The sequence below is a fragment of the Mycetomoellerius zeteki genome, unplaced genomic scaffold, assembly GCF_001594055.1.
Source record: "Mycetomoellerius zeteki isolate Tzet28-1 unplaced genomic scaffold, Tzet1.0 scaffold96, whole genome shotgun sequence".
Classification (NCBI taxonomy): domain Eukaryota; kingdom Metazoa; phylum Arthropoda; class Insecta; order Hymenoptera; family Formicidae; genus Mycetomoellerius; species Mycetomoellerius zeteki.
Window position 1 is genome coordinate 632,472 of NW_017257999.1, and position 16,784 is coordinate 649,255.

Consider the following 16,784-nt stretch of genomic DNA (forward strand, 5'->3'; position numbering starts at 1 on the left):
TCTTACTCTTCATCTTTTTCTAATTCTAACAATAACAATTAGAAAAAGATGAAAAGTAAATTAAACCGAAATTACATTTAAGCATTAGTTGTCAGTCATTCTTAATATTCGAATTTGAGTATATAAATTTTGCAAGTAATGGTAGTTACGAAAAAACAAATTGCATCAATACACATTATCAATCATTGATAATTTACTTATATAACGATATACTTTCTTACGTCAGGCTAGGCCTTTCACCCTTTATATCTGCAAAAATAAGAATAAAGCACAAATGCAAACGCTATATATTTCGTGCTTAAAGGTTATACTTTAAATGATCTATAATTCGTTAGATTCAGAACAGTATTCTATTTATAATAATTTTATATGTATGCTATACAAAAAATGACTGAAGAATTAAAATACATATATATATATGTGTATAAAATATATAAAAAAAATATATGCAGATATATTAAAATCGAGATTAAAATACATTGCATAATAGATAGATAAAAAAACGCATCAAATTTCTATAATTCATTTATCTCTATCGTTACATCTGATGATTTATTTTCGATATTTAATGATCAACTTTATATCTACTATTAAAAGAAAAATTAATAAGTTTTTGAAGTAAATATGACGGTAGAAATTCAAATGAAATTCCAATAAAGAGAGAGATCCTTTCGTTCCAATCGCTTAAAATTTGAACATAACATATAAAGAAACATTTCATATAAAGAGCTTTAGTACAGTCCGTGAATATCATAAGAAGTAACTTAATCGAAAAAGTTTTGCTTGGATCGGATTTAACGCAAAGAGAAAAAAACTCGTGAATGACTTCGTATTCTCTTGTCGTCTGCTGCGATTTGAGCAACCAATGAATGGGATTTTCAGTACTCGCGCAGTCGCAACTGTCTCCGCCGACTTCGCCTGAACGAATTGAAGCATAGTTGCCGACATTGAGATTCTTCGTTAAGATCAATTAAGAGAATCGTTTTCTCGTTCGCTGGATCAACAACTCCAGATTAATTCCAACACTAGACAGTGCAAGACAGTGCCTGACCAGCCTGACTACTTCGGAAGGATAATGTCAGACATAGCTGGAAAGGTACCGATTATCATTTGTTTCTGCGAATTTGCACGTTCTAAACTCGTTTATTTTTGTTCTTTTTCTTTTACGTCGTTAATTACTATTGGCCGATTACCACTGATCGTCATTTAATATGTTATCTGTCCTTATCCTTTATTGAAATGTTTTGTTACATCAAAACGATATTCCTGTTAGAAACACATTGTATACGTCAGAATTATCTTCTGTCTATTCACTATTGAATAGAGGCATTACATAAGTGTGAATTATCTTGTATTTATTATCTTAGAAAATGGATTTGATTCTAATAATACAAGTTTGAAAAGATGAGATAGACTTGATAATATGAAACAATTTAATTTACAAAAATTATTTAACGCTGTTTAAAATCGTTTTAATTATATTGAACACCTGGTTAATATAAAAGATAGAAAACATGTAAAGAGAGGTTATCAATAGAGAAGTTACTTATAGGCCCGATTTTTCATTGTCTAATTATCAGTTATCACAATATGAATCGCAAAAATGCTCACGAAATTTAGCTCGAAGCCTGTCTTTAGATTCGGCTCGAGCCTCTCGAGATTCGGTTTGAGGTTCAGCTCGATAATAAAGTCGAATACATGCTCTGCTCGCAATGAGGTTCGATTCTATAATCTGGACACATCTTTATGCAATTGAAATTTCTGCATAGATAGTTTTTATGATTATTAGCAAACATGATTTCTCTCCACATTGACTTAATGAGACATGGATAAATTTTTCTTGAAAGAATTCGTTATCACGTCTGTCCGAGATAATTATTTGTTTACTTAATATGTCAGTTTTGAAAAAAAAAAAAATAAAAATATAAGATAATTTTTGTAAAATTAATAAAACTATCCTTATTAATATATATATATACATATATTAGATAATTTCTTAATTGAATTCTATCGAATAATTATGTATGTTTGATATTTACTGTAACTAACAATATCTACTGATTTAATTTGTTTACAAAACATTAAGAAAAGAATTTAAATTTGTCAGTTAACTACAAAAATAATGAATTAAAAGATTTAAAGTAAACAAGAAGGAAAATTGAACAATAAGAATTAATGTCTGAAGACGCAAATAATATTTAGTAGATCTAATTCATTTAACCGATGACTGAACAGTTATAATTTATATCAGTATATATTATATTTATTACATGTATCATTGCTATTTTCAGGTTATCAAATGCAAAGCTGCGGTAGCATGGAAGCAAAAGGAACCTTTATCCTTGGAAGAAATTGAGGTAGCACCGCCTAAAGCACATGAAGTCCGAATCAAAATAGTAGCTGTGGCACTTTGTCATACAGATGCTTATACTCTAGATGGATTAGATCCAGAAGGAATATTTCCTTGTATACTTGGTCATGAAGGCAGTGGTATCGTAGAAAGTGTCGGAGAGGGTGTCACCGAATTTCAGCCTGGTAGACTGATCAAATTATATTTATAAAGATTCTTTTTTATTATTATCTAATTATCATAAGTTATATCAGTTAAATTTCAATAATGTTTTTTAGGTGAATCATGTCATATTTTGTTAATCTATTATTGTTTACATGAATGATTGTAGGTGATCATGTTGTACCACTTTACATTCCTCAATGTGGAGATTGTAAATTCTGCAAATCACCGAAAACAAATTTATGCAGTAAAATTCGCGAAACTCAGGGTAAGGGTTTAATGCCCGACGGCACGTCTCGTTTTACATGTAAGGGACAAACACTCGCACACTTTATGGGTTGCTCCACCTTTTCTGAATATACAGTTGTAGCTGATATTTCTCTCGCAAAGGTATTTATATACTTTTATAATCACTAAAGTTTTTAATAATTTAACCTTTATATAATTATTGTAAATTATTGTAGATTAATCCTAAAGCACCGTTGGACAAGATATGCTTGTTGGGTTGTGGAATATCTACAGGTTATGGCGCAGCTTTAAATACTGCCAAAGTAGAACCAGGAAGCACTTGTGCTATATGGGGTTTAGGAGCTGTTGGTCTTGCAACAGTCTTCGGTTGCAAAAAATCTGGTGCATCTCATATTATTGGGATAGATGTCAATTCGACCAAATTTGACCAAGGTAAATTATGTAATTAAATTGAACACAAAATTAATTTTCTATATAAGCAATGAAAAGGACCTTTCTTTTCTCTTCGTAGATTTTTTTATAATTATTGTGATAAAATTTTACAAATATTTTTATATTTATTTACAGCTAAAACTTTTGGCTGCACAGAATGTGTTAATCCTAAGGATTATGATAAACCCATTCAGCAGGTATTAATTGAAATGACTGATGGTGGATTAGATTATACTTTTGAATGTGTTGGAAATGTAAATACTATGGTACGTGTTTTATTTTTTAATTTTGTTTACGGAAAAAGAATTTTGTCTTACAAAGATTATTTTTTAGAGAGCTGCATTAGAATCCTGCCACAAAGGATGGGGTACATCAATAATAATAGGAGTAGCCGCAGCTGGCCAAGAAATCAGTACTAGACCATTCCAATTGGTCACAGGACGAGTATGGAAAGGGACCGCATTTGGTGGATGGAAATCAAAGCAAAGCGTGCCGAAATTGGTGGAGCAGTATCTGTCAAAAGAATTGATTCTCGATGAATTTATTACACATAATCTTCCATTTGAAAAAATTAACGAAGGTTTTAATATTTTGCATTCAGGAAACTGGTAAGCTTTGAAAAATTTTACTGTGAATATATAACATGAATATATTGACTAAAAAATGCACAGAATTATATATGGTTTATTATCAGGATTTTGTAAAGATAACTTGTTTCTGTTGCAGTTTGAGAGCCGTCCTTAAATACTAAAAACGTTGGTTTTTATCTTGTACTGCAAAAATACAGCCTACTGACCAGTGTCTTTCACAATTTATTAAAAAGTGCTTCATAACATGTACATGTACATGAACACATGAATATCATACTATCCCATTTGTTTGTTATAAATTTGTATTGAATCTCTGGAAATGAAAGATGGTAAATAAACTTTATATTTACTATACCATACTCTCAACAAGAACATCTCCCCGATTTCTACAACAATCTTTATTCATAAAGAATTCTTACAGCCACATGTACAATACCGATTAAGTGAGATATTTACGGTAGCTCTTGAATGAAGTAAAAATTCTTTACGCTTTGATCAAGTGCATACCTTACAAAAATCATCATGGTACGAAGATCACTGACGATGATTTTCATTGTATATAATCATATATATATATACAATATGCAAGACTCGATAAAACTATTTTACGTTCGCTTGTAGTTATATTAATTAGTCTAGGTCGACAATACAATAAGTCAGGCGGAATGCAAATTGCGCTCGATGCAGGAAGGAATATGCGTTAGCTCATTGCGGACGATGTCGTTTATCAGTTAAATATGTAGATATATTTTTAAAGTGTCATCTACATACTTTAATGCGTAAGTTTAACACGCCATGTCCATTAAGGCAAGACATTATTGATGAATTGACAAAATGATATTAAGTTATTCTTCGAATAAAAATAATATAAAAATGCACAATTTGTTATAAAACTCGATATAGTCGATGAAATCACAAAGATTGCCGTGCAATCACGAGCCGTCGAAATAAAACGCATTGGTAGAAAAAAAAGATAAAATGTACATTCTGTTTGACGTGTTTAAAAATCTCGGTACATACAACAATGTTGTCTTTGATCAATATACACGACGAGTATTATTTTCCCTGAATACTTCGTAGAAGGAATGCATGTCGAAGTGTGTGAAACGCGTTAGGCTTGCAAAATGAATTATCACTTTTCATTCTAAATGAGACACGTGTAGTTTTTGCATCGACTATTTCTACGTAAATTGCCTTCTAACGCTAAGGGCATATTCACATAGTCACACTGATCTTTTTTTTCTTTTTTTTCTACGGATTACATGTTACTCTAATATCTACGGTGTACCACACACTCTTTAAGTAAAAGTTGTAAGTAAAAATGCTTATAATTACAGTAAATGCAGACGAATCACGACGTCGAACATTTTCTAGCTTCGTAGAAAACAACTCTCAGCATTGCACGATGGATGTCGTTTCCGATTGCGTAAAGAATCCTAATGCTCCGCGCGAACTGAGTCGCGCAATGTATAATAGAGACATAATAATATTTCACGTTATTTTCTAAGCGATCTCACATTTTTCTTAACAACCAGCTCGACGTCCTATGATCGTGATTGAACTGCGTAGTATGAAATAGATCATTAACGAGTACGAAATAGGTCGTTCTTTATTCTGTATATCTTATACTAATTTTATAACGTAAAATGGCTGAGGGAAAGAAGAATAACTTAAAGAACTCTAAGCTTGCCCGAGAGAATATAATAAATAAGCGGAATAACGGTGAGATTTTCTATACCGCGTTCGGCGAAACACAGCCGAAAGTGAAGTAGTAAGTGCTACGAAAACCTATTTGCTTCGAGTGATTCAACTAAGTTTCAACGTGCAAGTGTGACAGTAGCAGAATGACTTCACACATCCGCCCGCCTCTTCTTCCCGCTCTCGTATCTTTTTTTCTCAACCAGTTTGATTTTGTTCGGTTGCTGCATTGTTATCACGTAATTCATATTATTCATAATTAACATTATGTTTCAATATTATAATTGTTAATCTAGCAATTAGAAATCATACGCTTATAGGGTTTTTCACTTAGTTTTCCGTTAAATGCAATTTGTGTCACCACGCATGACTTCTGGTCAATACGACGAAATTATTTCGTAGTATTCGGCCTTTCTTTCTTATTTCATGAATATCTTTTTTTTTTGTTTTGTGTATGCATAAACGATACGTAATTATATTATTTATACTTTTAATTGTGCGTGGAGATACCTCGATAGGCACGGAGGTAATCCAACGGTTGGTGTTCTGCGCGGCTCGCTGCGGAATTTTCTCCCCTCACTCCGTCACCAGCAATTCTCACACACGTACATACACTTTCGGCCATATCTGCATACTCTCTACACGGACTCTATTGGATATTGCACGGTATTATGATTACACGGGATCTACGATTGCGTAGAATGGGCTGTAGACGCCACTTACCGCTGGACATACGCGATTATTGCACGACATGGCAAGACACTCGCTACTTTAAATGTCGATCGGAGCTTCCTAACTGGGACGAAGGACGCGACTAAGATCGTTATGATAATTCGACAACGATCTTTTCCGGTTCCACGTAGCACGATTCGCTACGAATCCGACCTCCTCATAACTAATGATCGTCGTGCTTTTTCGTTGCTCTCGGAACTCATTTAGGCTCACGTTTCGTTTCGTCACGCGTGGACCTCGACAGGTTCGACAGGCGGCCCGACGATGACATAGAACACCTCTGATCACAACTCGGCGGTATTTCCAAAGCTGGCGAACGCGCGCACCTTCCCTCACTTTCTTCCGACCGTACAGTCGGTTCTCTGCTCTTAAAGATGCTCGGTTAAAGATGCTGCGCTTCCGTTGCTAGCCGCCGCCTTTAATATGTCTAGAAATCTAGAGGTTGATCGGCTGAGCCTTCAAGATCCTGAGAGGAGTCGGTACCGCCGTCCTCGTCGTCATCAAGGTCCACATTGTTAGTTTTGAGCCCACCGCTGCTGATCTTGTTTACAATTGTGTCTGTAAGAGAGTTTAAAAGTAAATTTAAGAATATGATAGTATACTTCGCGAAAAGAATATGTGATACTATTTACACATTCAATTATCTAATGTTCCCGACCCTAATTCTATTAATAAAAATAGCATCGAAAATAGTGATGATATTGCTTATCGAAAACTAATATAATTATTTAGCAAAACAAGAAAAATAGTTTTTAAAATTTTGACTGATTACAGTTTAAAAATGATAAAATCTTATTTTTTATTTAAATTTTTTTTTAAGATAAGATTTATTTCAAAAACTTTAAAAATTTAATCATGTGTTATTAAGATATTCAATTTTGAAAATTGTAGAAAAGTAGGTCCAATCTGAATCTCGATACAAAAAAAGAAATTACTTCAAGTTCTAAAGAAAAGATATCTTTATTATCTATTTTCATTTCGATCTGGGGTTATCGAACATCACATTTAAATCATTTAATCTAAATACGCGATATCTGTTTTTACACATTAAATCTGAATATAATTCCGAATAAAGGCCTTTTATTAATTTCTTCGTAATTTTACATATTGAAATTATTTATTATTTTACTATTGTATATCACTAATTCCAGCGCTTTAAATATTTATTATCATTTTCATTTCGATCGAAATGAAAATAGATAACGAAATTATTTATTATTTTACTATTGTATATCACTAATTCCAGCGCTTTAAATATTTATTATCATTTTAAATATTTGTTATCCAAGCGATATAAAACATACCGCAGTCAGGCTTTGCACCGCGCGTTCTGGTACCAGCAAACTCAACACCATGCGGATCGACGCACCAACAGAGACCAAGACCCCGATGACACTGAGTGCTGCGGTAATATCCTCGCGAATCGCAAGCAGGTGCAGAATCCGGCGATGATCGTCTACGTACAGCGGCACACGGACGTTCAGCTTTAGAGAAGCACCCGCACCATTCAGGACCGCTCACAAAAATGTCGCTGAAAATATAATACCGAAAATATAGCTTTATGTATGTCTCTCATTTTCTTATCGATTTTTAGAAGTTTTATCTTAAAATACGAGTGGCTTGCTGCTCGATACGATTAACTCGCGATCTGTAGATCCAGGTTCAATCCCTTGCATTCACATACGCGATTTTTCGCGCTTAAGGAGTCGAAAATGATTCCATCTGGTAATTAAAGGCCATAGTACACAAAAAAACTTAAGCAGTAAAACGTAAGCAATAAGCAAATTAGCCAATCACAATAGAGACTGTACGTAAGCAATAACCAATCCAACATATTGATTTCCTTACTGCTTACGTCTTACTGCTTAAGTTTTTTTATGTGCCATGGTCCTAAGCAGAGACTCGGACCGAAAAAATTCGGTTCGGATAACGGTTTGAAGCTAAATCTAACTTTTGGTTCCAATTCTTTTATTGTTTTATTTTTAATTTTTTTATTTATTATTATAATTTATTATTTATTATTTATTATTTATTTATTATTTTAATTAATTAATTAATTTATATTTATTATTAGATCCTCTTCAGATTGTCTATCCATAAACTTATATATTTTTCTTATAAGGACCTTATATATTTTTCTATCCATGACCTTATACATTTTCCTTATAAGGATCTTATACATTTTTCTATCCATGACCTTATACATTTTCCTTATAAGGACCTTATACATTTTTCTATCCATGACCTTATACATTTTCCTTATAAGGACCTTATATATTTTTCTATCCATGATCTTATTAATTTTATACATTTTCCTTATAAGGATCTTACAGAAAAACAGCGTTACATACTCGGGTCCCGATAAGGCAACAGTATCAGGTCCCGACAATTAAATCAGGCAAATATTATAAGGTCCTTATCGATACCCTACTTTAATTTCCAGTCGGGATACGATTTAGCGCTTGGATCATTATTGCATTAAATATATAATGTTTAATATTACGTTGATAGAGGACAGCAATCACATAAGTGAAAACACAATACATGTAAAATTTTTATAATATGAAATTTTGAGAATAATATAAATATAACAAATTAGTATTATTAAAAATGTGCAGAATAATGAGATATATATAATACATAGATAATATATAAAATATTACGCAATGTAATAAAATACAAAATAGTGAGGAGTTTTTTATACATGCATTTAAAAAATTGTATCTATTTCAGTAGTTAATAAACGCATGTGTTCAGACACAGTAGTAACATCGCGCGTTTGATCAGACCAAGCTGTATCTGATGTCTACAATAACAGACACTTTATTTATTATATTTCAAATCGTTATATTTCCATGTGTTTTATCATCTTTCTAAAAATATCATCAATCCAATTAGAGCTATATAAATTTTTATTTTCTATTTCACTAAATTGAGAATACAATCCTTATAATTTCAAAAGATTTAAAAAAATACGCGTTCAGAGATATAGTCTGTATATCTTTGAACTTATCGATCGATCTTATCTTACCCGCTGTTCGTCCATTGTCGAGATAAGAACACAATAGAAATGCCAAGTGTAAGTCTTAGATGTATTTACGATCGTGAAAAGTTTTCTTACATGCGGGACAGGAATTCATAGATGACTCTTACCTGTCGGTATCACAACTATCCAGGAAAGGTTTTAAGCACGGTTCATTTTGGTCGTGTTCCAGACCATACAGTTCGGAGAGTGAGAGTCGGCCATCACTATCGCTGTCCAAATGTCCGAACATCCACCTGACCTCGCTCTGACAACCGATTGGGAAATGACCTGAAATCATCAATACATGTACATTATATATAGATTCTTGTATACACAGATATGTATACATATATGTATATTATAAAACACTTAAAGCTTGTTTTAGACAATCTATAATTCGAATTAAATTAAGATAGAATTTCATTTATAATTTTATGTATATATTGTATTTTAATATATCCTTTTCTTCAAAAGTGATACAACTCAAGAAATTAATTTCCTAGAAAAAAGAAAAACTATTTTTCAATTTAACATAAAATTAATTATTAATCAAATAATATATCGTCAAAAAAATACATTTTTAAAAATGATAAATATCATTTTTATTATCATTTTTGTTTCACAACACCCTTAAAAAAAGCTACTCTTTTCAAAAACCATCGATTTTGACGATTTTTTAATGAAGTTATTTCATTTTTGATGATTGATAGGGTAATGTTTACTTAACTTATTCATGGTAATAATTCAAAAATCATTTTTTAGCTGTGTCACTTTTAAAGTAGGAGATATATTAGATATATGTGTGTTTTAATATATATTTCTCTCATATGTGCGTATTTCGATTCGTTAAATACTATTCAAATTAAATTTGTTCAGCATGAAATTCTGTTTATGCGTCACGGCATAAATAAAATTCCGACATGAATTATAAAACGGGATTTTAAAAAAGGATCGATACATGTGGACAAATTAGCGATTGGCTAATATCTTCACATTATCAAAAACAAAGATATTTAGCATTACAAAAACACGGTAATATATAAAATTGAAGATATTTCCGCAGACTCTATTTTATTCGGCTGCAAATTTATCTAAGAATTAAATTTTTAACATAAAAAACTCTCAATATGATAAAAACACAACCAAAATGGCAAGATTTTATTTATTTCTGTATTCAGCAATTTTATAGGAGGATTATTTAATTTAGCGCGATAAATTAAGATTTTGCTTGTCCATTTTATTTTCCATTACTGTTTATCTCTTTTTATATAATGCAAAAAATAACGTAAAAAATTATAAATCGTTCATTCAGAACGAAAAGACGATCACCGATCAGTCCTTGAGTTAGATCCGATCACTCGGGTCCAACACAATCACGGGACTATTCTCCCGTTTGTGGTCAGAGGATGGTTAGTCAAACCATCCTCTGTCGATTCAGCCGGGATCGTCGGCTGCATAGCTACGTGCATAGTACACTTTGTTTTGCCCCGAGCGACCGTAATACCGTAAGATCAACATGGGAACTGGGAGGACAATATCGACAGATAGTACCGCCCAAAGTAATCGCGACGTACCCGAGGCGGGAAACGATTCATTGTACCGGGACAATTTCGAACTGGGTACGAAACTGATTGTCTCCAAGTCGAATGGCGTACAGTGTCGGTACTTCGGCAACTACCACGAGTAGCGTCCCGTACGTCGAGATGACCGTCCACTCCTACAGGAACAATTAGTCTCCCTTGCAGGACCCCCTCAGTATCCCGCGGGAAACGTTTCAATGCGCTCAAAGCGCATTCCGTGGTTGTACGCGATGTCAGATGGCTGCTTAATGAGACTTTCGTAGATCGACAAGGTGTCGTCAAAAACACCGTCAAAAACAAAATATTTAATAAATGCATAACCAAGTTGTGTTTGAAAATTTCGGTAGTCAGTAGCAGATATCGCGGACATAATTTTTGAGGAATATCGAAATTTATTAACAAATCTATAATATATACATCAGTTAGAATGATCCGGTATATTAATTGTATTTCTTTCGCAAACAGCCGCATTAAAATTTGTATCGTATGTTTTTCTACCTTTAGGCTTGGGATGCTGACGGCGATGCTTGGAGTCCGCCATTACGACGGAGAACCAATCTAGGAGGCGGTTGGCCATTGCAGGCTTGGACGACAACGGGCAATCCGTATTTCTGGATGGTAACTGCACGTTGTATATAGCCTTCGACGGTGACTGAGTCTTGTCCGTGACTTCATTGCTCATCAGATGCTTGTCGTCGTATCTGTTCGCGTTAGCGAGTCCCTGTAATATGGAACATATATATCGCAGGTGTGCATACGCAACACACGCACGCACGCACGCACGCACGCACGCACGCATACATCTGTATATGTATATATATATATATTTATTCGATACCATTACCATATATTATAGTATCACATTATTATACATTATTATAATATTACATTGCTATACATTATAATACCACATTATTATATGATGTAATACAATATATTGTATCACAAATAATATCTTTATATGCGTATGTGTATTACCCAAATCTATAAATACAAAAATAAGAACGAGCATTTCTATGGGCATTTCTACGGGCGCCGGTTGTTACGTAAAATGCACGTAGGGATGGGGAAGAGAGATAAGTAAGGGAATGAACTCGATAAAATAGTCGATATATATTTTATGCAACTCGCAATTGCACTTCGGTAACATCATGTTTCATTACGCTTTTCCATCTCATAAATTTTCCATCAAAACGTGACGATAATTACATTCGTTATCGTAATTCCGATAATTAACCAAAATACAAGCCTCGCTTTTTCGCGGTGAGTACAACCAATTGAATTATTATTTGCCTTGAATGGTTATTTTTGATATTTTATTGTTCAACGAGTTAATTAAATTCTTGGATAAAATGTTTAAATAGAAATATTGTGACATTTGAAATAATTTGAAAACATTTTGTTATATTTTTACAAATATGTTCGTACACAAAACTCAAGTACTCGCATAAAATGTAATTGGAAACTTCTTGTTACCTTAAATAAATTAGTAAATATTTAGATTATATATTTTTCACGTCATAAAATTTACTTTTTTAAAGAGTCATGCTATAAAATAACTTTAAATAAATTAGTAATAAATAAATTACAAAATACCTTAAATAAATTAGTAAATATTTGGATTATATTTTCCACGTTATAAAATTTGCTTTTTTAGTTACGTAAAAGGTGCTACAAAATACTCTCATAAAATTAATAATTTAATAACTTTTACACGTCGGATATTCATAAGAACGAAACATATTTGCGTCGACTTATTATTTCAAAGTTGTTTACGGAGTGCACGCTTTGTATTTCTTTGATTCGAAGGTTAGTAATTTCTCAATCAACAATATATATAACAATATAAATCCATTTCTTGATTCCTTTGAAAATAACTTCCCTCATTGTTATAAATTTAATAATAATATAATAGTAATAAACGTAATATACATAATAAATATCTAACATTTTCTAAATAAAAGATGCATATTAAATTTATTTTTAGTTGATTAGTTTAATTAATTAGTTGGATCAGTCAGTTTTTAAGAATTTAATTTTACTCAATTAGTTTAATGAATTGGTCAAAATTAAGTTTAAAAAATTCACTTTTTCTTTCGAATAATTTAATCAATTAAAATTAAATTAAAATAGTTTAATCACATGAGAGCGAAAAATAGAACTGATACATTCACCGAGCGACTAGTCTTTGCGTTTATCATTTAACTTGGTAATTACAATGAAAATACGCGCTTGGACATTACAATTTCCTCACATCTACATTACAAGGCACGGCTATACGTCGCAGAATTCGTTTTCTTATTTCGTTTTGTTTTGACCATATTATCTAATTGTATTCTAATGAATGTTTTGCGATATTGAGAAGGATCCACATTAAGATTGGAACGTCTATTAATGTATTGTATTGAATAAATTCATTACACGCGCGGTACATCCTGTATTCGGCTCTCATAGGCATTATCACTCTTTGATTTAAAATTATTTACTTATACGGAATCGGATATGTATATCAATTCACACTGAAATATTATTAAACACAAATATCTAGCTCAACATTTTTCTACTTTGTTGTGTTATTCACAATATCATTACATTATTATTATTATATTACTTAAAAACTTAATTTAATTCTTTCATGTTATTTTAATCCTCTAACGTCACTTTATTATTATTTAATAACTTAATTTAATTCTCTTATTCTGTTTAAGATTTCATTTCCTGCTTTCTCAACTGACAATGAGTACTTATATATGGTAGTCTCTATCTATATGTAGGCGGATATCTGTTTACTATAATTGGCAATACATATCCTAAAATTTCAATCCATGCAGACCTAATCTCCTCCTAGTATGCTTACTAATTGGGTAATTTAACGTCAACAAAGTTTATGTATTTGTCTATTTAACTATCCATTATGCGTTATAATTATTCAAGCAATTAAAATTAGATTCTCTTTGAAATAATACGAATTTCAAATTGGGTTCGTCGAATAAATGTTTAAAAAATTAGTGACTACGTGCGCTGTGTTTGATTAGAGCTGTTCGCGGAATTTCTAGCGACGCGCGGACTAGCGCAGGTAATAATTAATTACGTTAGCTGCAATCAGTTCGTTAATCAACGCTCTCTACTGTCATTCCCGTCCGACCGCGCCTCCTGACGGCGGGAACTGTTGAATGATCTCTCGATTGCCAATTCGTTTAATCATATCGCCGGCCTCTCACTCGCGCACGTGCATTAAACCTCAATGACTAAGTTCGATTAATTATGACCAGACTGACGTTGACGTATGACGTGTGGACGAATAATCCAGACACGGCCATTTCACGTAAATTGTAAATCGAAAAAATTCTCAGTTCTGCTCAAGAAACATTGCAGTGTCTCATATTACATGTATAATGAATTCTTTCAGAAAAGTTACATATTTCTGATTTTACATGTTTACATTATAATTTTGAAATTTTTCAAATTATTCATCAAACTTTTGGAGAGATCAGTTTTTAGATTATAATAATTGATTAAAAATGAAAAATATCTTTTGCATACGAGAAATAAAAAATATATAACTGAATAATAAAATGGTATTTTCTTTATTTTTACATAAAATTTAATTCTCGATTATATTAAATAATCCTTTCGTACAAAAATTATGTATTGATATATAACTTCTATTTTATGTTTAAATATTTTTTTCATTAAACTATACAGACTTCTTCAATTGAAACATTAATAGTTTTTAGACTATAAACAAAAAGACATCATTCTTCGCATATCAAATATATGAAAATTAAATAATAAAATGAAAAACAAGACACTGAATAATACAAACATGTACTTCCGTTACTTAATTTCGCATGAGTTTCATTTCTTCGGAGTTTTAATTATTGATTTATTTACAATAAATGATTTATTACAATAAATGATAATAAATTGAAATAGATTTACGTGAAATGTTCTCAAATAGAATTAGAATTCAAGAAATTAATTATTGAAATTAAGATTGACAATTCTGGGACATTACGTGTTTCAAAATAGCTTTTACATGAGATGTATCGGAGCAAGGAGACATTTTGGAAAAGGTTGATTGTGCATTGTAGAGTGAGGAAAGTTATATACGGATAGTTTAGAATAATAATATTACGATAGACGACGAAAGTATGCGGGATTTCAGCGAGGCGATGACGCGTTACACCAAGACAAGGCGATGTAATTTTATTGAACCCGGTTTAATTACGCGCCGGATGCAACTCAAAGTTTCGCGTTAACTTGTCATAAAGAGCTGATATACGACACCAGGTGTAATTAATAATTAGGTAGCAGCTTGTGGGGAGCGGCTTCCAGTTGAATTTAATTTTTAAACTGCAGTCCACCGCGCATGGAATTATTTCTCATTGCGTTTGTGGCTCGTTTATTTTGTAGTTTGTGTCATAAAAGCACTAATTCCTCTTCATAGAAAGTAATATCAAGCGCCTTTGAGATATCTAGAAATTTCGTACATGTTTGCGTGATTCCCATTTTGAATTCAAACAGTTTTAATCTCTTTTAGATTTCTATGACATTCTATAGAATGTCCCAAAGCTAATCGTTATTGTTTTATGTATTATAGAATCGATTTTCCTCTAGCAGAAATTTCGTTGGCTAATATTTTTTCAACATAATTGTTATAATATATATAATTTTATTAAGAGATTTTTAATAAGTATAGTTGAAATTAAATTATGTTAAAGTATTTTTTAAATAAAATAAATAACATCTAACATTTTTTTGTTAATACAAGTAGCAGGATTTATTTTATAAATAATAGCCAAAAAATTCGCAATTTAAAGAAATAATGCTAATTCCTGAATATTCCATACCTGTGCACTTTCACACTCAAGTTCCATTTTCTCATCAAATAGGGTAGAACGCGACTAGTTGAGCTAAGCGGCAAATTGGGAGTTGGGACATGCATATCTCATTGTCAGTAACTGAAACGTGTATAGACATGTCTATGCTTGCGCAAGACAGCGCAGAGAAGACTACTATACTGCTAACTATGCTGAACACAATAATCTGTGCCAAGATGTCAACGGTCGAATATGCACCCTTTTACGTTTTCGTGCATTAAAAATAAAGTTATTACGTGAGTGTTCTTTTTGGCCTATGTGGTATAATTGAAATGATTTTATAAAAATCAGATATGTTTTTTTACATGAGTTATTCGTGTATTTTTTTATATTTTTAAAAATTCAAGTTGCTATTTTATTTATAGTTTTTTTCAGTTATAAAGTCAATTTTCAGCTGACAACGGTATGAGGCTAATTGGGTCAAGTGTCCTAAACTAATGTTGCTTATAAGCTATGATGCTTAAATAATAAATCTATCTTTATGATGCTTTTTATTGCTTTGTTTATTAATGTAAATATAAAATATAATCTCAGTCAAATTTTTTAAGCAATCTTCTAAAGCAATTCTCATTATTCTATCATAAGTGTAAGATTTATAATAATTTAAATAAAAAGTTGCTCAATTAGCCGTTTTATTTTAAATATTTTTGTAAATATCATGTTTATTTTTCGTGAAAATAACATTAGTTCTAAAGTATGGACAATGATTCACTAAAGCAATACAATACGAGATTGTTTTTTTTTACATTCGTTTCAGAATCTGTATGAACAAATATATTGTAAAATATTTTTTAAATAACAATATCACACCATAAAAGTTTCAAATAATACAGAATTGATTAAAATTTCACAAAAAACACGTTCAAATATTCTTTAATTTTGCGTTAACAAAAGCTAGGTATATACAATAAATAAATATTTTTATATTAGAGAATTGTAAAATATTTCGAATCAATAAATTAAAAATTCCAAACTAAGAAGAATATCAATTAAGAATTAGATAAAACATAAGAAACAGCCAATGTAATGTAAAATTAATTTTTCTGAGAAAATTGTAAGTGAACAACATTAACGGAGTTTTAA

General features: G+C 31.5%; 2 protein-coding genes across 2 annotated transcripts in view; one reads left to right on the forward strand and one right to left on the reverse strand.

Moving 5' to 3' along the window:
- Positions 1-834: 834 nt before the first annotated feature.
- Positions 835-5,773, forward strand: Fdh (alcohol dehydrogenase class-3 Fdh). The gene is made up of 7 exons (XM_018460732.1): positions 835-1,096; positions 2,292-2,535; positions 2,682-2,902; positions 2,977-3,193; positions 3,329-3,459; positions 3,527-3,801; positions 3,920-5,773. Exons 1-7 carry the CDS (start codon positions 1,076-1,078, stop codon positions 3,942-3,944), a joined length of 1,134 nt encoding a protein of 377 aa, XP_018316234.1. The 5' UTR covers positions 835-1,075; the 3' UTR covers positions 3,945-5,773.
- Cow (Proteoglycan Cow) overlaps positions 4,670-16,784 on the reverse strand; it is a 148,303-nt gene continuing 136,188 nt past the window's right edge. The window contains exons 7-10 of the mRNA XM_018460731.1: positions 11,317-11,539; positions 9,367-9,526; positions 7,518-7,744; positions 4,670-6,771 (exon numbers count right to left, since the gene is read on the reverse strand). Coding sequence (XP_018316233.1) covers positions 6,641-6,771; positions 7,518-7,744; positions 9,367-9,526; positions 11,317-11,539 — 741 coding nt within the window. The 3' untranslated portion in view covers positions 4,670-6,640. The remainder of the gene's footprint in view (positions 6,772-7,517; positions 7,745-9,366; positions 9,527-11,316; positions 11,540-16,784) is intronic.

Excerpts from the sequence above, each read along its gene's own strand:
- Fdh (XM_018460732.1), top strand. The coding sequence starts at position 1,076 with ATGTCAGACATAGCTGGAAAG. Across the intron at positions 3,460-3,526 it reads TTGGAAATGTAAATACTATG|AGAGCTGCATTAGAATCCTG; the intron begins GTACGTGTTTTA and ends ATTATTTTTTAG. Across the intron at positions 3,802-3,919 it reads ATTTTGCATTCAGGAAACTG|TTTGAGAGCCGTCCTTAAAT; the intron begins GTAAGCTTTGAA and ends TTTCTGTTGCAG.